This window comes from Artemia sp. Qi Xiang Cuo, chromosome 16 (assembly GCF_049724085.1).
Source record: "Artemia sp. Qi Xiang Cuo chromosome 16, ASM4972408v1, whole genome shotgun sequence".
Taxonomy (NCBI): Eukaryota; Metazoa; Arthropoda; class Branchiopoda; order Anostraca; family Artemiidae; genus Artemia; species Artemia sp. Qi Xiang Cuo.
The window spans coordinates 59937721-59964196 of NC_142809.1; the positions used below are offsets into that span (position 1 = coordinate 59937721).

At 36.5% G+C, this 26476-nt stretch overlaps 1 protein-coding gene across 1 annotated transcript in view; it reads right to left on the reverse strand.

Annotated features, from left to right (window-relative positions):
• Positions 1-17537: 17537 nt before the first annotated feature.
• The window catches only part of Gfrl (Glial cell line-derived neurotrophic family receptor-like), a 344955-nt gene continuing 336016 nt past the window's right edge, over positions 17538-26476 (reverse strand). Inside the window, exon 11 of the mRNA XM_089102448.1 lies at positions 17538-17848. Coding sequence (XP_088958574.1) covers positions 17538-17848 — 311 coding nt within the window. The remainder of the gene's footprint in view (positions 17849-26476) is intronic.

A 26476-nucleotide genomic window follows, 5' to 3' on the forward strand; every position in this document is an offset into this window, starting at 1 on the left:
CTCAGTTATACCCATCAAAAGTTACGAGCCTGAAAAAATTGCCTTATTTTCGAAAAAAAGGGGAAACACCCCCTAAAGAGATAGAATCTTAATGAAAATCAAACCATCGGATTCAGCGTATCAGAAAACCCTGATGTAGAGGTTTCAAGCTCCTACCTGCAAAAATGTGAAATTTTGTACTTTTTTTTTGCCAGAAGAAAGAATAGTCAGGGTAACATATGGTTTTCTTCTAAACGGGGAAAAAAGGGTTGTTTCCGTAAACGATGATTTATAAATCAAGTTCTAAAGGGTAGCAAGTTTCCTTATAAAAGAGTGATTTATCTTCATGTTGGTTGTTAATTTTTATTGCTTTTAATTATGTCCGCAATTGCTTTCTGAAGATATATTTTGTAATTATTAACAATAATGCGAAAAGGAATTTCCAGGTTAATATCCCTGAAACAAGTGCATAAAAAAGGGATTCTTGAGAAAATAGGTTAATAAATCAGATCCCTTTTAGTCACATTAGCCATTTTCAAACAGTTTGTGGTAACGAACAGCATAAATTTCATTAAGCTCAGTTATACCCATCAAAAGTTAGGAACCTTAAAAATTTGCCTTTTTTCCAAAAAAAAGGGGAAATACACCCTTAAAGGGATAGAATCTTAATGAAAATCAAACCATCGGATTCAGCGAATCAGAAAACCCTGATGTAGAGGTTTCAAGCTCGTACCTGAAAAAATGTGGAATTTTGTACTTTTTTTTGCCAGAAGAAAGATTCACAGATGCCTGTTTATTTGTTTTTTGTTTTTATTTTCCCAGTGGCAATTGTATCGATCCAGTGGTCCTAGAATAATGAGAGAGGGCTTATTCGAACGAAAATTATAAGTTCTAGTGCCTTTTTTAAGTGACCAAAAATTGGATGGCAACTAGGCCCCCTCCCACAGTCACTTTTTCCATAGACACCAGATCAAAATTTTGAGATAGTCATTTTGTTCGCATAGTCGAAAATTTAATAAGTATGTCTTTGAGGATGACTTAATCCACCATGGTCCACGGGGGAAGGGCTGCAAGTTATGAACTTTGCCCATTGTTTACATAGATTATTGGTTATTGGGAGGTGTTCTCCCAATAACCAATAACCCAATTTCTCGGATAAAGCCGTAAGCTATTCTGCTTTCCGAGGTCTTTCTCGAAGAGAGTTCCAGCGTTGCTGAATCAATTTTGCAGCCTGAAGAAATATTGGAACTCAGAAGCCTGTAGACAAAGCTTATGAACAAAGAAGCGGCCGTTGCAGATATAGAAGGAAACCCTTCCCCTGAGAAAATAGTGGAATTCATCGATAGGAAAAGAATAGATTTGCTACAGTATAGAACCTTGAAACTGTGGTTCCAATGCTCCGACATGGTATCCGTACTGCGAGATTTCTTAAGAGCCGAACGATCTGGGTCATGGGATCTCTACTTAAAATACATCTCTGACATGCTACCTTATCTGGGGGTATACGGGCACATTATGCAGCATATGGCATATTAAACAAAATCCTTCCAGCTTTACATCCGGTGAATGGTCAAGCTCCAAGAAACCCATCCTACCGTTTATTAAGCCTTCCAGATTGGGATGCATGTGATCAGACATTCTGATAGATTTTGGGCTGGGCTGTCCACAGATCTTGTCGTTGAGCAGGAGCTCATGTGTTCTCTCAAAACAGCTGGTGTTCTAACCGATGGAAGTGGTATGACACAGGTTCAAAGTTCTTTATAGGTTCTTTCTTGACCAGTCTGCCCTGTATTAAATCTTCTAATGGAGGGTGCGTCACAGGTTATCTATGGAACAAGTGAACAACATAAGTAAACGTCCGAGCCGAGGCAGCTAAGAGACTCTAAAAACACCCAGATCATTATCGATTTCTTAGAAAAAGGACAACCATTTAATGGGGATCTTCAACTAAGAAACATCACTAACAGTCTGACAGCCTACGAATCTGCCAACGTTGATTCTGCTAGAGATTAAAGCCTAAAAATCATTTACTCCGTGTCTGGAAAACTGGTCGCTGATATTATATTTCTATGATAACAACAGGCAGTTGAATTTACTACAAAGCACAATCCAGATGGATATTACAAAGGACTGGACCCTACTCTCCTTTTTCAGAGGTTCATCACGCTAGCAAAGAGGATTAATCTCACGGAATCTGAGTACTTTCAACACGAACTGTGTTACTACCCAGCATCACTTTTCGACAGTTCTTGCATACTCCGGTTTCCGAACAAGCCAAAGCTTGCCAAGGCTATAGCATAGGCTTGCAATCTTGAGAAGCGCTCTACTCCCCTTCCCAAAGGCATTCGATATATAATCGACGGTGGAGCACTTCTGTACAGAATTCCATGGACCAAAATGAACGATACTCAAAAATTTTTGGCCATTATGCTACTTAAGTGACCCAAAAGTAGCCATCTGCCACTATTGCGTTCGAGGGCTACGATGGAGGAGCTACCATAAAGGATATGGCCCAGACAAAGATAAGATAAGATAAGATAAGTTTTATTCTTCATTAAATACACATACAGTATTACATGTTATTAATCCCTCAAAGGCTCATTGGCCTGTACAAAGAGGGAAGACATATGAATTACATACTCAGAGATAAAAAAACAAAAGAAAATTTAAAATGATCACCTACTCACATATGAAGGAGAAGAAAAGAAAATATAGATAAAATGGAAGCTATAGAAAAAATTAGAATAAATAAACTAAATTAATTAATTATATTAAATAGACTCAAAAAGAAAAATAATAAAAAAAAAAAAAAAAAAAAAAAAAAAAAAATAACTATAAGCGAATTCCTATAGTCGAAACAGAATTATGTGTATTGTCAGGTAGAACCAACATCATAATAGCTGGTACGATATTATTCATAGCTCTTATCCAAGATATTAAAATATCATAACTTAAGCCATGTACAGCCCTTTTAAACTTATATTTAAAACTATATAAATCCCAGTTCAATCAGCTCTGCTTATTTCTGAGGCTAGGTAGCAAAATTGACGTTTATGGGTTAATTCATTCATAAGGCTTATAATTATTGAACTGTAATAAAATGGTGCGAAAGCAATAAAATTTATCATGAATGCTACTCCTTAGTGAACTATACAAGTTTCAGCAATAAATATTGATAGTCATACCTGAGGTCTGGGAGTCATAGCGCAGAGAAGACCACCATAAAAAAAACTAAACATTCAGGGGACATCAACTCCACAAAAAAAAAAAAAAAAAAAAAAAAAAAAAAAAAAAAAAAAAAAATTATTCAGTTTGATTCTTAACTAAATGGTCCTTAAGTATCCTCTTGAAAGTGCCAAACGAGTGGCATTTCTGTACTGAAGAAGGCAGGGAGATCCAAACCTGATGACAAGCGATGAGGGGATTGAAATCTGACTGCACAGTAGGAGTAGGAGGAATGCTGATATTATGTGACGAACGAATGTTATATAGAGCTGAATCAGAAATAAACTGAGGAGTTTTTTGAAGAGATTTTGGAAGATTGCCATGAAGCTGATGAAAAACTAAAGAAGCAAAAGAAAGAACGTAGATAGACTGTAGATTTAGAAGCGGTTTTGGTTAATAACGGTTGGTGTCAATAATCAGACGCCGTTTTTTATCATAAATTACATAACGCGACCGCAGTGTAGAAGGAAAAGTAGACATCCATACTATGGGGCAATAAGAGACATATGACTGGACAAGGCAGAAAAAAAGAAGCTTCAGAATAGATCCAGGAAAGGTGTTTTTGAGTTTTCGAATGACACCCAAACTCCGTGAGACCTTAACCCTAATCATGGCTATACTGTATCTACACGAAAGGTTCTCATCAAGCAAGATACCAAGATGCCGAACCAACAAATTCTTTGGTGTAAACAAAAAGCATTGTGATATATGGAGCTTTGTCTGTTGAGTGAAAGCTACGCCAATTCCAGAAAAAACTGGAAAATTTGACTTGGCAACATTCAAGGCGAATTAATTTGCATCAAACCATGAAACTTCTCTCTCAAATATTGCCACCAGATTAGACCAGACGTCATATTCTGTCCTCCCTAGAGTCCCAAAAGTGCTGTCGTCAGCAAAAGCAACGAGGCAATCTTCATTAGAAGTAGCATTGGGACACGAAGGAACATCCGGATGACACAGATTGCAGCATACTAGAGGACTGGTGTTCTTGACTGCTGAAACCAGATCATTGGCATAAATCAGAAATAAAACGGGGCCAAGAACAGATCCCTGGGGGACACCATATTCTACTTCAGAAGGGCTCCGGAAAATCGGATCAATTGAAATAAGTCTACCAGAAAGATATGATTCAAACTAAGAGAAAACATTTGATCTTATACCAATATGCAATAATTTCCAAAGAAGAATCTGATGAGTCAAAGAATCAAAAGCTTTACGAACATTCAAAAATAAAGCTGCCTAGATAAGACCAAAATCTATTGCCGAATGAATGAAATTCAAGAGAGATGCGCAAGCATGCTCTGTAGAGTGATTCGCTCGGAATCCAAACTGGAAATCATGGAAAAAATTTTGGCATCCAGAAAACTAAGAAGCCTGGATAGCAAAGCCTTCTCAAAAATTTTGCTGAAAACAGATAGAAGAGAAATTGGCCTATAATTTGCAGGATCACTCCGGGACCCACCTTTATACAGCAATATAACCTTAGCTCGCTTGAGTGATTCAGAGAAAATTCCATTCACGAAAGACATATTGACAAGCTTAGTCAATGGTGACAGAATAGCAGGAAGAACGGCACGGATAACCCTTGTAGGAATTCTGTCTGGTCCTGAAGACGATTAACCTTTAAGTGCATTTACGATCCGAGCTACCTCAAACTCAGAAACAGAGCTCAAGACCATTGACTTTAAACATGGGGGTCCAAGATAGGCTCTGAAATCGCAACGAGGAGTTGTAGAGTTCACAGATAAAGCAGTCGCTTTTCCTATATTAGCAAAATAAGACGTAAGCTCTAGCTGAACATTTTCATCACCTTGGACAATTTTACCGTCAACTATCCGCGTTGTTGGAACTGAAGGCGGAGGGGGAGTAGGTTTAAGTACAGAATTAATAATTTTCCATGTCTTCCCAACATCCTGTTCACACTCAGAAAATTTCCTGTGATAATACTGAGACTTGGCCTTCCGACACAGAGAATTAAATATGTTCCTATAGGCCTTGAACCGCTGATGATGAGAAGCAGATGACGAAGCCTTGTATAGTTTCCACAGATAATTTTTCCTTTTCCAGCTTTTATGGATACCTGGAGTCATCCACGGATTCAGCAGTACTATCCTTTTCGAGGTATGAGGCTTTGGATTCTGGTGGCAAACTTCTAGGATACCTTCTTTTACTGAATCATAAAAGAAATCAAAAGAGCGGTTAAAATCCGATTCAGAATCCAAACTATCCCAAGGCTGATCAGTCAAACAAGATTTAAGTAGACTGATCTCACTGACACCAAAACGAAAAAATGGGAGATTAGATGGCGAAACTTTACGCTGCAATCGATTAGCAGTCCTATATCGCGAAATAGCAGGGAAATGATCAGAAATATCACTAATCATCACCGAATTATCTAAGACATCTAGTGACGAAAAAATATTATCAATAAGTGATGCATGCATCTCAGTAACCCGGGGGGGTATACAAGCTGAAGTAAGAGGTCCCGCAGAAAGCATCATTGACAAAAAATTTGCAGCCGAAACAGAATTTTGATCCAGCGGGTTAAGGTTGAAATCCCCCATAAGGATTAGTTTGCAAGGATGCTTTTGGACTAAGTCCAAAACTTCTTCTCGAATTTACATAAACGAAGGAATAGATCCACTAGGGGATCTGTAAACCAAACCGACAACTAAATTTTTACAACCTGACTTAATCTCAATAAAAAGGAGAAGTAGTATCTTCTAGAGGGAAGCCGTGAGATCTTCTTCACATCAGATTTGCAGCTGAAGGTTAAAAAGGATAATTCTTGTCCTGCATGAAAAACAAGGCCAGGTTTATCTGCACGTTGGCTGTTATCTCTCATCAAAGGGCTTCGTCATAGTCCAGGCACCAGGTGATGCCACGAGATGTCCTAATTGTGCAAGCTGCTGTTGATTCTTCCCAATATTATGACACTGCCCTCATTGGGGATGATACCGATCTTTTAGTTCTATTGTGTTATCATGGTGACTTATCAAGCAAGAATATATTCTTTGCACCTGAGCCAAAGTCTAACAAAGCTCCCCGAACATGGGATGTGCACAAATTGAAAGAGAAGCTGGACCAAGAGACATTCCATCTGATTCTTTTTTATCACGCCATATTAGGCTGTGACTACTTCACGGATTCACAGTGTGGGAAAAGGCCTTTTTCTGAAGAAGCAAAGGGCAGATGCGGATTTTTGTACATCAGCTGCAGTTTTCATGCTGAAGTTAGCTTCGAAGGAGGAAGTAAGGGTTGCCGAAGAAGAGCTCTGCTCATGATATATGGCTCATCAAAAGGGGAAAATCCGACTGAACTCCGCAAAGAAGTTTTCAAAAAGAAGGGGACTACTGCTAGTACGCTCGTCTACCTAGAACAGCTACCACCAACTACTAATGCGGCTAAATTCCACAGTTACAGGGTTTTCTACCAGGTTCAGGTATGGAGTGGAGATCCTGATTCTGAACTTAAAGCCGAGAAATGGGATTGGAAAAATAAAGATGACTTCTTTTATCCATTGACTACTGATGTCCCACCAGCCCATCGTCTGCTTCTGAAAATCATGAAGTGCTCCTGTCAACTGGAATGTAGCTCAACAAGATTTAGCTACTTTAAAAACGGCTTAGCTTGCACTGCGGCGTTTAAAACGTGCAAAGGGACAGTATTTTCGAACTCTCCAAGAATCGAAAGTTATAACGATAAGGAGAACGTCGAAGCTTAGATATTTGAATCAAAAGAATAAGTTGTGAATAATAGTTGGAGTTTGATTCTGACTTTGAAATGTTCATGAAGTTGATTGGACAATTGCATCAGTTGTGAAGACTAGTCAATGTGGTGATAATAGTATATTCTAACAGGGATTTTAAATGTCGGCTGCTGAAAACCAGTCTCATAGATGATTTCCCTTTTCTAATATTTTTAATGTTTTAATAAACATCTTGCAATTACTTTTTTAGGCCGTCCCATCGGGTGATGGAACCAGCGCCGATCAGATTCAGGCTAACAAACTATTAGATCTCAAAACCGACAATTTAGCCAGCGAAAGATGGCCTGATAAAAAAAAATGGGGGTAACGACAATAAGAAGCACAAAAATCTTATATTGATGATTATGATTTTTTTTTTTTTTTTTATGTACCGTACACCAAATTTGACTCCATTTTCGCACTCATCTCGTCTTTTTACATCAAAGTAATAATTCAGTTCCTGAAAAACGAACAATTACCGGGACTTATTTTTTTTTGTTAGGAAAGTGAGAAAACTGACACGATCCAAAAAAAATACTAGTTTTGCGTCGAACTAGAATGTCCAACTTTGGATATGCTGTTCAGCTTATTTTCTCTACAACATGGTAGAAAAATGAATTTATGCATCTTGAATCAGCATAAAAGGTCAATTCTTTTAATGAATTAAAAAAACTTTTTCCATAAAATAAATCTTCTAAGAAAATTAAAGAACTCCATTAAACAAAAAATGGGTAAAAATCAAATCAAATAATCTACCAAGTGGGAAACTACCACAAATCAGCATCGATAAATAAAAGAAACCCAAAACGAACAGAAATTACAATAAATAACCGAGTCAAACTCAAAACAAGCAGAAATTAACACAAGTAGGGCGCAAAACCCCTATGCCTTCCAAAGGCCAGAACAAAATTGCACTTTACTGAAAAAATAAAAAATGTTTTTACTTTTATAACTTTGATAAATCAAATAATATTAACATTTTGATTACTAAATATCCGTATATGTATATTAAGCTGACAATGCACATTCATTTGTATTTTTTCAGTAAAGTGCATATTTTGTTCTGGCCTTGGGAAGGCATAGGGGTTTTGAGCCCAACTTATGTTAATTTCTGCTTGTTTTGAGTTTGACTCGATAATTTATTGTAATTTCTGTTCGTTTTGAGTTTCATTTATTTATCGATGCTGATTTGTGGTAGTTTCACGCTTGGTAGATTATTTGATTTTATTTTTGATTTTATTCTTTACTTTTATTTGAAAAACTTATTTTATGGAAACAGTTTTTTTAAATTAATTTCTTGTTCGTTTTATATTGACATAGTCTTTTCAGGGGAAAACGAAATAATACTTTAAATCTTTTCGTTTCTTAAGACTTTATAGTTTGGCCTGCTATTTGTATGCTGGAGAAAATTTTCAGCAAATTTTGATAACATACAGCCTTTTAAAAATCTGGATACAAATAGTAGTGTTTAATTTAGTTTCATACCTCCTTTAGTTGACCTGAAATGGAAAAGTTGATACCATTCGCAAAAAAAATCTGTTTACTTTCTTTGAAAACCCTTACGTTATTTTGATTTGGTTAAATTTTAAGAGCAGAAGTATCCCCGAAAGTTTGAACATAATACCCTCAGTCGTTCTTGGGATACTGCTGAGATGCCTTATTGGGAATTAGCATTAACACAGTGCATTTTGATTTGATCTTAAGGCAACATTTAGTTTTTAGACATAATGGGCAAATGAGAGGGTGGGATTGGAAGAGGGATTAGTTACCCTCCAATCAATTTCGACTATTAATAGGGCATCAGCCCTTTCTATTTTCAATTGAATAAGCCTTTTTTGAAGTTCCTACGAGAACTCCTTCGATAAGAAGTGCCCTGGTCTAAACAACAACAACAATAAAAAATAATACATTATATCCACAACAATCTTTGCTAAAAAAAAGTCAAGTCTTCAAATAACTTTCGACTATTAAAAAGGTAACAATGTCTTTCCGATTTCCGATCGAATGAGCCCTTTTGGAAACGACAACTCTGTTTATAAGCACCTTGTATGCCACTAGGGCATAAATTACAACCCTTACCCTAAGGTCTGTTAGGGTGGTTGTCATCCTCAAGACCGAATTTCCAGAACTTTCAACTACATTAAACAAAATGGCTATCTCTAAATTTTGATTGGATGTTTTTGGGGAAATGGTGAGCGTGAGAGGGGCGGTAGTGGCTCTCCAATCACTTTCAACTATTGAAAATGGCCCTAGCCCTTTCAATTTCCCATGAAATGAGCCCTTTTGAAGTTTATATGACAAAAATTTCAGTAAAACCTTATATGCCCCCAGGGCATAACTTACAACCCTTGCCCTGATTGCTTGGGGGGGGGGGTCATTCTTAAAGACCTAATTTCCAGAACTTTTTACTACGTTGAACAGATGGGTATCTGAAAATTTTGATTGGATGTATTTGGAGGAGTGGTGGGCATGAGAGTTAGTTACCCTCCAATCACTTTCGACTATTACAAAGGGCACTAGCCCTCTTAATTTCAAATTGAATGAGCCCCTTTTGACCTTTTACGACAACTCTATCCATAAAAACCTTATATGCTCCCAGGGCAGAACTTACAACCTTTGCCCTTGTGGCTCTGGGGGGTTTGTCATCCTTATATACATAATTTCCAGAAATTTCAACTACGTTCAACAAAATGGCTATCTCTAAACTTTTATTGAATGTTTTTAGGGAAATGGTGGGCGTAAGAGGGGGATTAATTACTCTCCACTCGCTTTCGACTATTAAAAAGGGCAATTTCAATCTCCAATCAAATGAGCCCTTTTTGAAATTCCCTAGGGCATAACTAGGGAGAATTCCCTAGGGCATAACTTACAACCCTTGCACTGAGGGCTCTGAGGGGGTTATCATCCTAAAAGACTAATTTCAAGAACTTTCAAGCATGTTGAACAAAATGGATATCTCAAAATTTTGATTAGATGTGTTTGGGAAAATTGTGGGCGTGAGAGGGGCGTTAGTCGCTCTCCAATCACTTTCAACTATTAAAAAAGGCACTAGCCCTTTCAATTTCCAATTCAATGAGTCCTTTTGAAGTTTCTACGCTTTCAATAAAAACCTTATATGCCCTCAGGGCATACAAAAAACTAAACAAGAAAAACGGGGTTTAATTTCTATGAAGCAGTGAATACAAAAAGCAGTGAAATACCCGTTTTTCTTGTTTAATTTTTTGTAAATGGAAAAGCAGCGTGGTCTAACAAATTATTTACGTCTAGCCTATGGGTGGCAAAAGACCAATTCAATTTTATTATTTTTGAATTTAGCAAAAAAAACATGCCAATATAATTACACAACAAAAGTTTTTAGAAAAGAGCAAAGTAAATAAAATAATTCCAAAATAGTTCTGTTTTAAGTATCATTTAAATACATATAATGAAGAAAAGCACACGAGAAAGGTAAATTTACTAAACTTAAACCATATGCTGAAAGATAAACGTTTCCAGAGATCACAAGTTGTAAAAGAAGTAGATTTTTTTAAATATAGCCTTGGTAATTTTCTTAATACAAATGATTTCCAACAAATTATATCAATCTTTAAAAATTATTTTGAACATGTTCTAAAAAAAAAAAAAAAAAAAAAAAAAAAAATTGTATTCACTTTTTTATAGAAATGAAAACCCGTTTTTATTGTTTGATTTTTGTAAATAGAAAAGCAGTGTGGTCTAAGAAATTATTTCCCTCAGGGCATAACTTACAACCCTTGTCCTGAGGGCTGAGGGGGAGGGGGGTTATCTTCCTTAAAGACCTTATTTCGAAAACTTTCAACTACGTTGAATAAAATTGCTATCTAAAATATTGATTGGACGTGTTTGGAGAAAAGATGGGCGTGAGAGGGGGGTTAGTTTCTCTCAAATCACTTTCGACTATTAAAAAGGGCACTACCCTTTTAAATTTCCGATCGAATGAGCCCTTTTTCAAGTTTCTACGACAAAGATTTCAGTAGAAACTTATAGGCCCCACGGCATAACTTATAACCCTTGCCCTGAAGACTGTGGGGGAGTGTCCTGCTCAAAGGTATTATTTCCTGAGCTTTAAACTGGGTAGAACAAAATGGCTGTCTAAAAATTTTTATTGGATGTGTTTGGGGAAATGTTGGGCGCTGAAGGTGTGTTAGTTACCTTCCAATCACTTTCGACTATTAAAAAGAGCACTAGCCATTTCAATTTCCAATCTAATGAGCCGTTTTGAAGTTTCTACTACAACGCGTTCTAAAAAACCTCATATGCCCCCTGGGCATAATTTACAACCCTATCCCTGAGGGATGTGGGGGGGGGGGGGTCATCCAAAAAGACCGAAGGTCAAGAGCTAAAAATTGCGTTGACTAAAATGGCTATCTCAAAGTTATGATGATAAGTGAATGGGGAAAAGTTGGCTGTAAGCGGCTCTAAAGTTGCCTTCCAATCACATTCGACTATTAAAAAGGGCAGTAGCCCTTTGAATTTCGAATCGAATGAGTCTTTTTTGAAGTTTCTACGACAACTTCTTCTATAAAAAACCTTATGTTCCCCCAGGGCATAACTTACAACCCTTACCCTAAGGGCTGAGGGGGACTGTCCTCAAAAACATAATTTCTATCTGGAACTCAACTACGCTGAACAAAATGGCTATCTCAAAAATTTGATTGGATGTGTTTCAGGAAATGGTGGGTGGGGAAGGGGTGTTAGTCTTCTTCCAATGACTTCCGACTATTAAAAACGGCATAAGCCACTCCAATTTCCAGTTGAATGAGCCCTTTTTGAAGTTTCTATGACAAATTCTTTGATACGAAGTGCCCTGTTCTAAAGGAAAATATTAATAAATAATACATTGTGCCAACATCGTTCTTATATGCCCCCAGGGCATAACTTAAAACCCTTGCCCTGAGGGTTGTGGGGGAGTGTCCTCCTCTTTACTTAGTCCCCGTTTCTTGTCTCGTTCTCGAGTGTCCCCGTTCTTTACTTAGGCAACGTGATCGCGATGCCTAGGATTTATACAAAACTTTCTATTTAAACCTTATATGCCCCCGGGGCATAATTTACAACCCTTGCACTGAGGGCTCTGAGGGGGTTATCATCCTAAAAGACCTAATTTCAAGAACGTTCGACTACGTTGAACAGAATGGATATCTCAAAATTTTCATTGGATGTGTCTGGGGTAATGGTGTGTCGGGGGGTGGGGGGGGGCTATTGTTACTCCAATAACTTTCGACTATCAAATATGGCACTAGCCCTTTGAATTTCCAGTCGAATGAGCCTGTTTTGAAGTTTCTACGACAACACCTTCTATAAAAACCTTATATAACACCAGGGCATAACTTAAAACCCTTGCCCTGGCGGTTGTGGGGAAGTGTCCTCCTCAAAAACATATTTTCTATCTTGAAATCAACTACACTAACAAAATGGCTATTTCAAAATTTTGATTGGATGTGTTTAGGTGAATGATGGGCTTGGGGGGAGCTTGTTGCCTTCCAATCACTTTCGACTATTAAAAAGGGCACTAGAACTCTCAATCTCCAATCGAATGAGCCCCTTTTGAAGTTTCTACGACGATCCATTCCATATGAAGTGCCCTGCTCTAAAGGAAAAAAAATAAATAGTACATTGTGCCAACATCGTTCTTATATTCCCTCCAGGCATAACTTAAAACCCTTGCCCCAAGGGTTGTGGGGGATTGTCCTCCTCAAAAACATATTATCTATCTGGAAATCAACTACTCTTAACAAAATGGCTATCTCAAAATTTTGATTGGATGTGTTTGGGGGAATGCTGGGCGTGGGGTGGGGGGGGGGGCTAGTTTCCCTACAATCACTTTTGGCTATTAAAAAGGGCACTAGCCTTTTCAATTTCCAATCGAATGAGCCTTTTTTGAAGTTTCTATGACAACGCTTTCTATAAAAACCTTATATGCCCCCAGGGCATAACTTACAACCTTTGCCCTGAGGGTCGTGGGGGAGTTCTCCTCAAAAACATATTTTCTATCTGGAAATCAAGTACGCTGAACAAAATGGCTATCTCAAAATTTTGATTGGATGTGTCTGGGGGAATGATGCGTCGGGGGGGGGGCTAGTGTCTGTCCAGTAACTTTCGACTATTAAAAAGGGCACTAGCCGTTTGAATTTCCAATCGAATGAGCCTTTTTTGAAGTTTCTACGACAATGCCTTCTATAAAAACTTTATATGCCCCCAGGGCATAACTTAAAACCCTTGCCCTGACGGTTGTGGGGGAGTGTCCTCCTCGAAATCATATTTTCTATCTGGAAATCAACTACGCTTAACAAAATGGCTATTTCAAAATTTTGATTGGATGTGTTTGGGTGAATGATGGGCTTGGGGGGGGGGGGGCTTGTTGCCCTCCAATCACTTTCGACTATTAAAAAAGACACTAGAACTCTCAATCTCCAATCGAATGAGCCCCTTTTGAAGTTTCTACGACGATCCATTCCATATGAAGTGCCCTGCTCTAAAGGAAAAAAAAAAATAGTACATTGTGCCAACATCGTTCTTATATTCCCTCAAGGCATAACTTAAAACCCTTGCCCCAAGGGTTGTGGGGGATTGTCCTCCTCAAAAACATATTATCTATCTGGAAAGCAACTACGCTCAACAAAATGGCTATCTCAAAATTTTGATTGGATGTGTTTGGGGGAATGCTGGGCGTGGGGTGGGGGGGGGGCTAGTTGCCCTCCAATCACTTTCGACTATTAAAAAGGGCACTAGCCTTTTAATTTCCAATCGAATGAGCCTGTTTTGAAGTTACTATGACAACGCCTTCTATAAAAACCTTATATGCCCCCAGGGCATAACTTAAAACCTTTGCCCTGAGGGTCGTGGGGGAGTTCTCCTCAAAAACATATTTTCTATCTGGAAATCAAGTACGCTGAACAAAATGGCTATCTCAAAATTTTGATTGGATGTGTCTGGGGGAATGATGCGTCGGGGGGGGGGGGGCTAGTGTCCCTCCAGTAACTTTCGACTATCAAAAAGGGCACTAGCCCTTTGAATTTCCAGTCGAATGAGCATTTTTTGAAGTTACTACGACAACGCCTTCTATAAAAACCTTATATGCCCCCAGGGCATAACTTAAAACCCTTGCCCTGACGGTTGTGGGGAAGTGTCCTCCTCGAAATCATATTTTCTATCTGGAAATCAACTACGCTTAACAAAATGGCTATTTCAAAATTTTGATTGGATGTGTTTGGGTGAATGATGGGCTTGGGGGGGGGCTTGTTGCCCTCCAATCACTTTCGACTATTAAAAAAGACACTAGAACTCTCAAATTCCAATCGAATGAGCCCCTTTTGAAGTTTCCACGACGATCCCTTCCATATGAAGTTCCCTGCTCTAAAGGAAAAAAATGATTAATAGTACATTGTGCTAACATCGTTCTTACATGTCCTCAAGGCATAACTTAAAACCCTTGCCCTGAGGGTTTTTGGGGAGTATCCTCCTCAAGAACATATTTTCTATCTGGAAATCAACTACGCTCAACAAAATTGCTATGTCATGATTTTGATTGGATGTGTTTGGGGGAATGATGGGCGTGGGGGGGGGGGGGCTATTTGCACTCAAATCACTTTCGACTATTAAAATTGATACTAGCCACTCCAATTTCCAATCAAATGAGCCCTTTTCGAAGTTTCTACGACAATTCCTTCAATACGAAATGCCCGGGTATGGAGAAAAAAAAATCACAGTGTGCCCACTTCGTTCTTTACTTAGGCAGCGCTAGCGCGCTGCCTATGATATGCGGCTCAATAGTAATCGAAACTTTTAAAAACGGAATTTTGAGGTCAATAAATGTATCAAAAGAATGGGCTTATAATGCTGATTCTAAATATATAAATTTTATTAAGTTTAGTATTACTCATCAAAGGCTACGAGCCTGAGAAAAATTACCTGATTTTTTAAAGAAGGAGGAAACATCCCCTATAAGTGAAAGAATTGTAATGAAAATCACACCGTCAGATTCAGCGTATCACAAAACCCTATTACATAGGTTTCAAGCTCATATCTGCAAAAATCTGCAACTATATCTGCAACGTATTTTTTGCCAGAAGAAAAATATGCGAATATAGAAGTTAGTTACGTAAGTTAATTTGTAAATTACGTCAGAGCCAAATTTAGAGACAGCCATTTAGCAAAAGAAGAGTAAAATTTTCATGCAAATTTTGTTTACTTATTCAATGAAGGTGAGCCAAAATAAAAGCTGCATGAATAATTAAAACAAAATATGCATATTAATTTTACTTTTATTTGGTTAAATGGCTTTCTCGAAAGTTGTTTAATTTTTTTACGAACGTTTTTATTAGTAATAAATATACGTAACTTACGAATTAACTTACGTAACGAACTTATATATTCATAGATTTTTAATATGTATATTAGAGGGTTTGCCCCCTAGTCAAAACCTTGCTCTATACGCTAAAGTTCGAATTTTGTTCCAATTCTTTAAAAATGACCCCTTAATCACAAAGGCCGTTAATTAGAATAAATAGCTCTTACGAAAGCACTAAAAAATGTTTGGCTTAAAGAGCAAGGTATTGACTAGAAGGTGAACCCAATCATATAGCTAATGTTTTTTTGTTCTTTTTAAATTTTGATGTTGCTCCTTACTTTCAGTTGAAAAACTTGTTTTTTTATATTTAATTTCTGATTTTTTTTTAAATAATGATGGGAAATCCGGCACCCCCTTCATAGCAATGTCCCTTCCCCCATGAAAACTTCCTTCATGAAAAGATCCTCCCATATAAGCCCCGACCCACCCCCCACCCCCACAACCAGAAAAAATTCCCCCTGAAAACTTCTGTATACTTCCCAATAACCAATACTATATGTTAACATTGGGTAAAGTTCATAACTTTCAGCCCTCCCCTTGGGGGCTTCGAGGGTAAAGTCATCCTAAAAGACATAGTTATAATATTTTCGACCATGCTGAATAAAATGACTATCTCAAAAGTTTGATCGGGTGAATTTGGGAAAAAATGAGCGTGGGAGGGGGCCTAGTTGCCCTCCATTTTTTTTGGTCACTTAAAAAGGGCACTAGAACTTTTAATTTCCACTCCAATGAGCCCTCCCAAGATATTATAGGACCACTGGGTCGATACGATTACCCTTGGGGAAAAGAAAAAAAAAACAAATAAACACGTATCCGTGATCTTTCTTCTGGCAGAAAATGGAAAATTCAACATTTTTGTAGATTGGAGCTTGAAACTTCTACGGCAGGGTTCTCTGATGCGGTGAATATGATGGTGAGATTTTCATTAATGTTTTATAGCTTTTAGGGGGTCTTTCTCCCTTTTTCCGAAAATCAGCCAAATTTTCTCAGGCGTGTAACTTTTGATAGGTAAGATTTAACTTGATGAAACTTATATATTTGAAATCAGAATTAAAATCTGATTCTTTTGATGTATCTATTGGTATCAAATTCTGTTTTTTAGAGTTTCGGTTACCATTGACCCAGGTCGCTCCTTACTTACAGTTCGTTACCACGAACTGTTTGATACATTTATTGTTATCAAAATTCCTCCTTTTATAGTTTCGAGTACTATTAGGCCGAGTCACTCCTTACTCAAAGTTTGTTACCACAAACTGTTTGATTCGTGATCATGGGGTTGTATTTTGGAACACCGTTTATTACACAGTATTCATTAAATGGTCATAGGAATTAAGAAGCAAGTAATTCACGATCATAAAGATCAAATAATCTGAATAAGTATAATTTTATCAGACAATATTAACGAGATCTTTTTTTGGAAAAAAAAAGACTAAAGAGCAAAAGCCCCTCATTTATCAGCTACCAAGAAATTTATCATTTTCACTTTCGTATAAAAGAACTTTTGTCTGTTTATAAGAACAAAAAAGCTCAGTTGTACATGGCAAGGCATAGACCAACTCTTCTATTGATTCAACTTCTGCTTCTTCTGATATTTTATTTTTTCTGGTGAAGTTTATTATATTTCTTTATAAGAACACAGTTGCAGTTGAGACGACATTGACAATCTTTCTAAAACTCTTAAACTCATTGTTTATCTTGGTCGTCTTTGTGACTGAATTCCCCTTAACTGTCTCGTTTGATAGATAAATTGCATTATCACTAGTAAAATTGAGTTATTTATTAGGAGTATTGTTATTGGTCTTTTCCTATAAAGTGTCATTTTTTAGTTTTTTTTTATTTTATTTTTGTTTATCTCCTATACTCCTCTGTATACATTCATGCATGTTTAGAGGGCATAAATAAATTATTATTATCATCATTAAGTAAATTATACCACTTGTCCAGTGGGCATAAAAACAAAGTCTGGTATTCAGTAACAAAATTAGTTCGTTTTTTTCAGTCAACAATTAATTTATTAAAAAAACACTATGATTACTGAGATGTTCTCTTGATTTGAAACAAGCTTAACTGGGGGGAAAATTTCTCTTGTGATGCTTTTCTTTTCTTTTTTGTGCATCCATTACATTTTTTGAATATATTATAATATTCCCAATAACTTGTCAATGATGCAGAAAAAATGGCTAATTATTAGGACATAATAGCAAAACATATCCATTCCACCTAAGGAAAAAATAACATAAAACGCTCACTTGTAGATGGTTGGGTATATATCAGCTCCGTTGTTGATTCAGCTTCTTCCTTTTCTGGGTATCTATATTCTGTTGTTTCTGATAATGCTGATGTTCCTCTGTTTTTGCTTGTTGGGCTGTCTTTTCTTTCAGTAATTGACGGAACTTTCTTTGAGGTTCCTTTTGCGTTGTCCCTGTGTTCCTTTTGTGTTGTCCTTCTCTGTTCTAATTGTGTAGTCCCCGGATTCAGATCAATTAAAATTATATTTCCTTGAGTTCGGTGATATTCACGATGAGCATCAACTAAAAGAAATAGTTTATTAGTAATATTTAAGTAACAAATGATCAAATATTTTAATTTAAATATTTGATTTCTTTCTTTAAAGTTAATAATTCCTATTTTCCTTCAAGTAAATATGCAGGTAATAAATATTGCAATGCGTACTTACACAGCCATATATATCTTTAAAATGTAGTAAACATCATGAATTTAATTTCTAGTGAAAAAGACAAACATATGCATCTATGTAGTTTTTTATGTTAGTAAGTGCCAAATTAAAAAAAATAAGAAACGTAACTGCAAAATAAGAAAAACTTAATCAGAAACATATGGCATCAAACTGCTTTTCATTGAAGTTGCAACTGTCTTTGCGGATCAACAAATATTTAATATTCAAACTACGAACGACAAGTGCTATCATTTAACTGGTTATTGTTATTTAATTACTTTCACAGTTGAACTTGGCATTACTGAAGAAAATTGGGTGCTGCAATAAAAACCTAATAATTTTGAAACAAAGAAAAGAAAATCTTAAAAATTACAGTTTTCAGGTATGAACAGACCTAAGACGGTTCTAGGTGCTAAAAATATTTTTATATTGATGCTCTTCATATACTAAAGACTACTATGAACACATTGAAAAAATATGCCAGAAAATACATCAATTGAACAAAAACTAAATTTTTAACACAGAGGAATTGAACAACTATCTCTTATCTTCTTTTTCGGAAATTATCAATTGTTTTGATGAATTTGGATATTCAAAATTTAGAATATACGAAAATGAGGATAAGCACAAAGTAGTTTGAACAATAAGTAGTGTTTTATCCAAAGGAAGCAGTTTTCAATTTATTTTCTTGGCTATAAAAACAGTCTAATTTCAAGAAAGACGGCTTCCAGATAAGTTGGCTGGTAACGAAGTGGATAATGACATTACTGTCTCCAAAGATGTCTTTATCTCCTGACAGACAGACAAGTTCAAGGAATGCTTCTTTTGTTTTCTGACAATTCCCAGATCGAATTATTTCTCTGAAGACTGTGCAACCTCGAATGAAATTGAAGAGAAAAATAAAGAAAGCTGTTTCTTTAGTGTTTCCAAAGAATATATTTCTGACTTATTAGCAAACATTTTGCAAAACGAAAAAATTGGCTAGCATACGCTTTTTGAGTAACATATTTAGCCATTGATAATACGGAAAACATTGACAGTATCGATGCGTTTCAGTTGGATTTTTGAGCCGAGAAAGTAAGCTGATTTTCAACTTTTCCAATTGTGTGTTTTTGGTCCAAATCGTACTCTATCGAAGATATGAGTTTTATTTTCTGAGGAGTTTATATTTTTATTTTTATGAATATATATGAAACTTCGAGCTTGGCAATTATAAAGACCATAGTTTTTTGAGTTGATATAGAAATGGGTGGATACTTTATAATTGAGTCCACAGCCCAAAATGGGGCTTATGACGGTGTTTTAAAATTGGCTTTTATAGCCTCATTATGCTCAGCCACACGAAACATTGCAAATAATAGTACAAACCTTTGTTAAATATTTACCTAGAAAAGAACTAAGAAAATCTATATCTTTGGAAGTACAGCTTATCTCTGAAAATTTACCACAATATTGAAGGGAAACTTTAAAGACACTTTTTAACATCTGTGATTCTTACATGTATTTGATTAGTTTTTTATCTCAGTTTCCTGTCTGGTTTTCTTTTTTTTTCATAGAAAATATTCAAGAATCCTCAGAGATAGTAAATCAGTTTAAAGTAGAATATCAATAAAGTTAAAATGAACTCTACTTGTGTTAAAACTTTGGCTGAAATTTGTATTTTTAAATGCATTACATTTCATTTTAAGGTTAGCACAATACATAAAAACAGATTTTGAGGGAGTATTCTGTATTGCCAAAGCTTGTGTTCACAATTTCCATCCATTTTTTCTTTCAATAGAAAAAAGTAAAATAGGAAACCGAAAACATGAGCTTTGTAATAATTGTTTTTGGCAAATAAATTATTTAGTGAAAATTTGTTCACTTTAAGCAAAAAAAGCAGCTTTTATATATTCCAAAGGCTAAAATGCAAAGGTTAAGGTGAAAGGTATATGTTCTTCATATGGCAACTGCCCAAGACATAAGCTAAGGCTTAGTTTTTTCGACACAAGGGTACTCTGTAGGGGTGAGGAGGGAGGTTTAGCCCATTACCGTTCCTTAGTATGCTTTTGATACTTCTGCTAAATTCAGATTTATTCTAAAGAGCTCTGAAACAGCCTGTCACAATACTTTGGTATAAAAAAGTTTGCAAACACGCTTTTGTTTAAAAAGTGAGAAAAAAAAGCTTAGAAAAAAGAGGGTGGTTCGAAACAATATTAAGTTTTTTTGTTTTTTTTAAGGATTGAAATATCCTTGGGTTAAGTTAAATTGGGATAAAGACCTGTGCAAAGACAGAAAAGAGATGTAAGAGTAGAATTTCATCAGTGGTTGAGAGACTATATCCATGGAGAGCATTTTCAAAGCCTGCTGGACAAACAGTGTTAGATTGAATACGGAGGTTTAACTTTTGAAAAAGAAACCTTTGAATGGAGGCTGCATGGGATTTTTCTGTTTGATGAGTTCATTATTCTGAAAGGCTGCCCCCAAGAAGGAGTGAGTTCGTAGATGTCTGAAAACCCTGTTTGGATTAGCACAACAACGGCTGTATATGATCAGATATGAGCACAAAATCGTAATCTGCCTTCTTACTCCAGAGGAGAGTGAACCAGAAGTATTCATGAATAAAAAAAATCGGGAGGCTTTTTTACTTTAAAAATGTGTGGTTCCTTATCAAGACACTCATCACAAGATCACACACGATCACTTAACAATCACACAAAACGCAGCTGAAATATTTGAGAATCAGAATTTATAAACAGCCACCAGTTTCTTGTGCTGTAAGATCCCCTATGCAGAGAAACTGTGGAAACCTTTAGCTTCCCTAATCCAGTACCAGAGAATGGTGGGTAAAATCTAGGACCTTGCTCAAAGTTACTTCATGTATTTATCTAAGGTGGTAATTTGAGCACTGGTTTCAAATGGTGTAGTAGTCTATGTTGACTCAACCCAAACTAAGGCACATATGACCCCTATGATAAGGGTACAAAGGCTTGCCTGCCTAATGGTCATATCAGCGTACTACGGAACTCCCAAAGCAGCCATGAAAAACTGTATAGGACTTCAACCTAGAAATAATTTTCTGGAGAAAAAAGCAATACAAAGTGCTGTAAGGTTAAAAATCAAACAGTTCGTGGTAACAAACTGTAAGTAAGAAGCGACACGGCTCAATAGTCACCGAAACCTTAAACATGGAAATTTGATACCACATAGATACATCAGAGTAAATTGTCTCATTATGCTGATTCCAAATATATAAGTTTCATTAAGTTTAGTTATACCCATCAAAAGCTACAAGCCTAAGAAAATTTGCCTGATTTTCAAAAAAAGGAGAAAAGACCCCCAAGAAGTCATGTAATTTTAATAAAAATCACACCATCGGATTTAGCGTATCATAGAACCCTACTGGAGAGGTTTCAAGCTCCTATCTGCAAAAATGTGGAACTTTGAAATTTTTGCCAGAAGAACGATCACGGATGCGTGTTTATTTTTTATATATATTTTTTTTTTACCAGGGGTGATATCAATCAAGTGGGACTAGAACGTCGTAATAGGGCCCATTCTAACGGAAAGGATAATTTTTGCTGCCCTTTTTCAGTGACCAAGAAATTGGAGGGCAACTAGGCCCCCTCCACTCCACCATTTTCCTAAAATCTTCCGATCAAAATGTTCAGATTGGCATTTTGTTCAAAATAGTTGAAAGGTCCATAAACTATGCTATCGAAAGTAACATAACCTCCTGGAGCCCTTGGAAAAAGGTCTTTAAGTTATAAAATTTACCCATTGTTTACGTATAGTATTTGTACTATGGGAAGTATGCATACATTTTTCGGGTGGATAGGGGAGTACGAATTTCCTGCAGGGGAGATTTTGCACGGAAAGAATTTTCCATGGAGAGAGAAGTTTTCAGGGGATGAGCTTTTTAGCGGAAATCTTACGCTGGAGGATTATGCCAGAATTCCTATTCAATTCTTTTATATGTCTTGCTTTCTCTTTACCGATTCAATTTTACGCGTGGAGATATTAAGGACAATTTTCCTGGGTAAATTTGTCGCCAGGAATGAATTGTCCAGAGGATGTTTCCGTGGGGAGGGTGATTTACCGTGGATATCCTTGCGTTATTTAAGAAAACAATCAGAAGTTTAATAAAAAAAAAAAAAGTTTTTTCAACTGAAAGTAAGGAGCAACATTAAGACTTAAAACGAACATAAATTGTTATGTATATGAGGGATGTCCCCCTCCTCAACACCACGCTCTTTACGCTAAAGTTTAAATTGCGTCACAGTTCTTTAAAAGCTACTCCTGAAACACAAGAGTCGTTTAATTAGAACAATAAGTAACTTTTTTTAAATTGCCGAAAAACTTTAGCGTGAAGAGCAAGGTGTTGAGGAGGGGGCAACCCCCCTTGTATACGTAATAATCTATGTTATTTTTAAGTTTTAATGGAAAAACTTTTTTTCTATTTGCCAATCAATTTGACCTCTGAGAAGACAGTTATAGAGCATGAAAATGAAAAGTCTCGTGGACGAATGAAACTCACTACTGCTTAAGCGTAGTCGTAGATACTCAGGGATACCTGTAGGAAGTTGCAGATATCCAATCGATAGTATTGGCGAAATTATAAAACCAACAAGGCAATTTTTGATTGCCATAAAGACGATGAACGAAATGGAGCAGGAAATCACACTGCTTTATCAAAATAACGCAATAGTCTTCATACAGATGGCATGTGGACCCAAGACAAATCGGACCATCCAATGGTAATCACATTACACTGATGTGGGCCCTGGGACATTCTGGGATCACACTTCACGAGTGTGATCCCAGATGATGCAGATAAGGCAAATGCATCAAGAACTAGTTATGAACTGGAACTTTTGATTCCCAGCTCTAAAAGTTGCTAGAAAACTGATATAAGGATATGGACCCTTACGAGGACAGAACAGAGTTGGCACAAAATTGTTGGATGTAAGAAACAAAGGAAGTAATTCCAAATTTTAATCCCACGCTGACAAAACATCTTCTAATCTCCGAGTTAAAAAGTCAGAAATTCAAACGGTTATTGAAGCCATTACATGAATCGGGAATTTTCAGAATATTTTCTTTAGATTTGGGCGAGCTGATTCCCCCCTTTGACAAATATATCAGATGGCTGATATAAAAATTGATCCATATAAAGAGCAATAGAACATAACCCTAGTTAACTCCTGATTTAATACAAACCAGCTGCTAACCTCATTTCCTACCTTAATCGTAGCAGTGTTATTCTCGTATATAGCACTAATCACTTTATTGTATTTGTCTGGCATACCGTACAAGGATAAGACCTTTGCTAAAGCTCTTCTATCAACAGAATTGAACGCTTGCTCATAATCTCGAAAACTGAGGAGCGAAGGTGTTTGACAACTCAGGCACTTCTCAATTATTAACCTAAAAGTGAGAATTTGGTCGACACATCCTCTACCTTTTCTAAAACCACACTGTTCTTCTCTTAAAACTTTGTCTAAAGCATCTCTCAGTTTAAAAAAGTATCATATTACTGTGTAAATTACTACCTACAGAGACTAGCCTAATGCCTCGATAATTACCAAACTGACTCTTGTCACCTTTCTTATGCAGTGGTTTAATTAAGGTTTTTTTTTTTATCGTTAGGTACTTCCCCTTTTTCAAAAATCATATTCATAATCTTCAGTAACTTATTTCTAACGTCAGAGCCATCATATTTAAGAAACTCATTTACTACACTATCAGCACCCGGAGCCTTATCATTTTTAATGCTTTTAGTACTGTTGCTAATTCTTCCTCACAAAAAAAAATCTTCCCTGATGTCTAAGATATCACAAACTTTTTCATTTTCCTCTAGGCCTATGTCTTTTCGTGCAACTGTTTCTCAGTTAAGGACATTCTCGAAATATTCCGCCCATCTCTCTTTAACTCTTTCATCACTAATTGTGGCTCCGTTCCTATCTTTAACTGGGACAAGTCCGGATTGACTACTCCCTCTCAATTTATTAACATACCAGTACAATATTTTACTATTATGCTAGCTGTATCTCCAGATTCTCAGCAATTTTATCCATGTCCTCAAATTAACAGATCCTTAGTTCATATTTTAATGCTTTCTCCACTTTCATTACATTCCTTTTGTTTTCATGAGATCTATCACTCCGATAATTCTTGTACAAGCTCCTTCTCCTCTCTATTAAGCATAAAACTTTTTAACTAATATTCCTAGCTGCAGTCCTAACTTTCTTCCCTAAGACACCATCATTATCTTCACCAATTGTTTTTCTAAAACTATTCCAACCATCTTCCACATTGTCTAATTTTAAACTCTCGAGTTTAGTATTCAACTGTTCCTGGGAAGATTCTCTCAAATTCCCATCCTGGAGTCTACCAACATCACAATTTCACAGGAGGTAGTTACCCCTCCGAAATTTCAGCTTTAAATTAACCCTAGACACTACTAAATGGTGAACTTTTACTTTTAACATCAATAACAGTATTCTTATACACCCTAGTATCTTGTATTAATCCTGCCAGTCTTCGGTTTACTATAACATAATCAATAAGGTTTGCTGTCTTACCATCACGTGAATACCATGTTAACTTATTGGCCATTTTATGACCAGACAACGCATTTTTTATAACTAGATTGTTATAACCAGAAAATTGCAAAAGTCTGTAGCCATTACTGTTTTCTTTTCCTACATCAAATTTAACTAGCCTAGGATACCATCTATCCCTATTTCTACCAACCTGGGAGTTAAAATCTCCCAGTAAAAACACTTTATTTTTACCTGGGACCCTGTCTTTCTGCTCCTATAACTGTAAGTAAAATTCATCGAATTCACTAGTATCTCCGTCAGTCGGTTCTAATGGGGCATATACTACTATACCTGATACCCTGAACTTTCTAGTCATAAAATGAGCAATTAGTGTTCTATTATTAATATCTTTCCAGCCCAAATAAAAATTATCAGCTTCCTTATTCATCATGAGCCACACTAAGATAAATTCTTAAACCACATTGGCCTGACATCACATAAAGAAAGAAAACCGAGCAAAAATGGGGTTTTTAAAGCCAAATGAAAATACTGAAAAAACACAACAAAGTGAATATTTCGAGAGGACAAACGCCTCTCTTCTTCAGTGCGAAACGAAATAATGTATCCAAGGAAAGTGCCGAAGAAAAAAACAACAAAAAACAAACGCGGAAAGTAAATATGAAAAGAACCAAAAAACCAAAGAAAAAACCAAAAACTTAAAAGATGAATAAAATTCAATAAAAGCCAAAAATTATAAAAATTTATACCAAATACCTAACAACCATAAAAGCGAGTTATTCTCCAATATCCGCGATTTGCACGAAATCCAAAAAATTATGAACCATCCGTCAATGGCAGTTCATAATTTTTCCGAGCCGGCGCTTAAGCCGGCTCAGAACTGGACAGCAAGACGTCCCTGGTACCTTCAGTATGGATGGAGGCTTTGTGCAATCATGGGTCCATCTCGGTCACAACATGGTTTTTCAGCATTTAGTGATGTTCTTCTATCATCAAGAGTCGAAATCCTACACAGACAATCTCAAATCTATTACCTCCGACTCATTATATATTCATGCCTACAAATATTATACTACTACGGTGAGGCAACCCATAGTAGATAAATTAGCTAGAAAGAGGGTTTTCAGCCCGAAAACGCCCTTCAAAACAGACCAAGCCCAAAAGAATTATCCATTAATCAAAATCCCGTGCGAAAGCTGTGTCGTTTACTAGGCTATAATTTCCTCAAGGGGATGCCACTCCTCAAGAGGGAATAGGGTTGACCGCAAGGTCCCAAGTCTTGCATGAAACCCAAATGATTCGAGGCAGCCCTTTGCAGTGGCTGCTGTTCATAGATTTTGATTTTACACCCTGCCGCAGTTGTCCTCCTATAGAGGATTCTCCCACGATGGTGTTCGGCGTCCCCATTCAATTTAACCCATTACTGGGAGCGGGTTTGTAACTCATGTGACGTGTAGACACGCCAGTGGGCCCTGTTGATTGTACATTTGCAAGGCCTTCTTCCTTCTCCACCTGTATTTATGGCCCTGGGCGAGGGTACCCATACCATTCCTAATTTAGAGTCTAGAGAACCTAAAGAAAAACTACAATCTGAAAATTCTCACATAGCAGAATTTTAAACTTAGGAGTTTCTCCAGGATTTTTATTAATCTTGAAAAGAGGACACTTTAAGAGGAAAATGCCCTTTCCAATCATTAACAAAAAAAAAAAAAAAAAAAAAAAAAAAAAAAAAAAAAAAAAAAAAAACAGTTGCAACTTGATCAATTTTAATAACATATTAATATATCCAGCAACTGTGAAATAAGAAAAAAAAAACTAAGGACTCAGGGTAAAGCTAAGAAGAGTTTGTATAGTCTGAAAAAATGAACTTTCCATGGAGTCATTGCCTTTTTCAAACAATGTGATTTTAACGACTCTCCAGGGTGGATGCCTTGTATCGC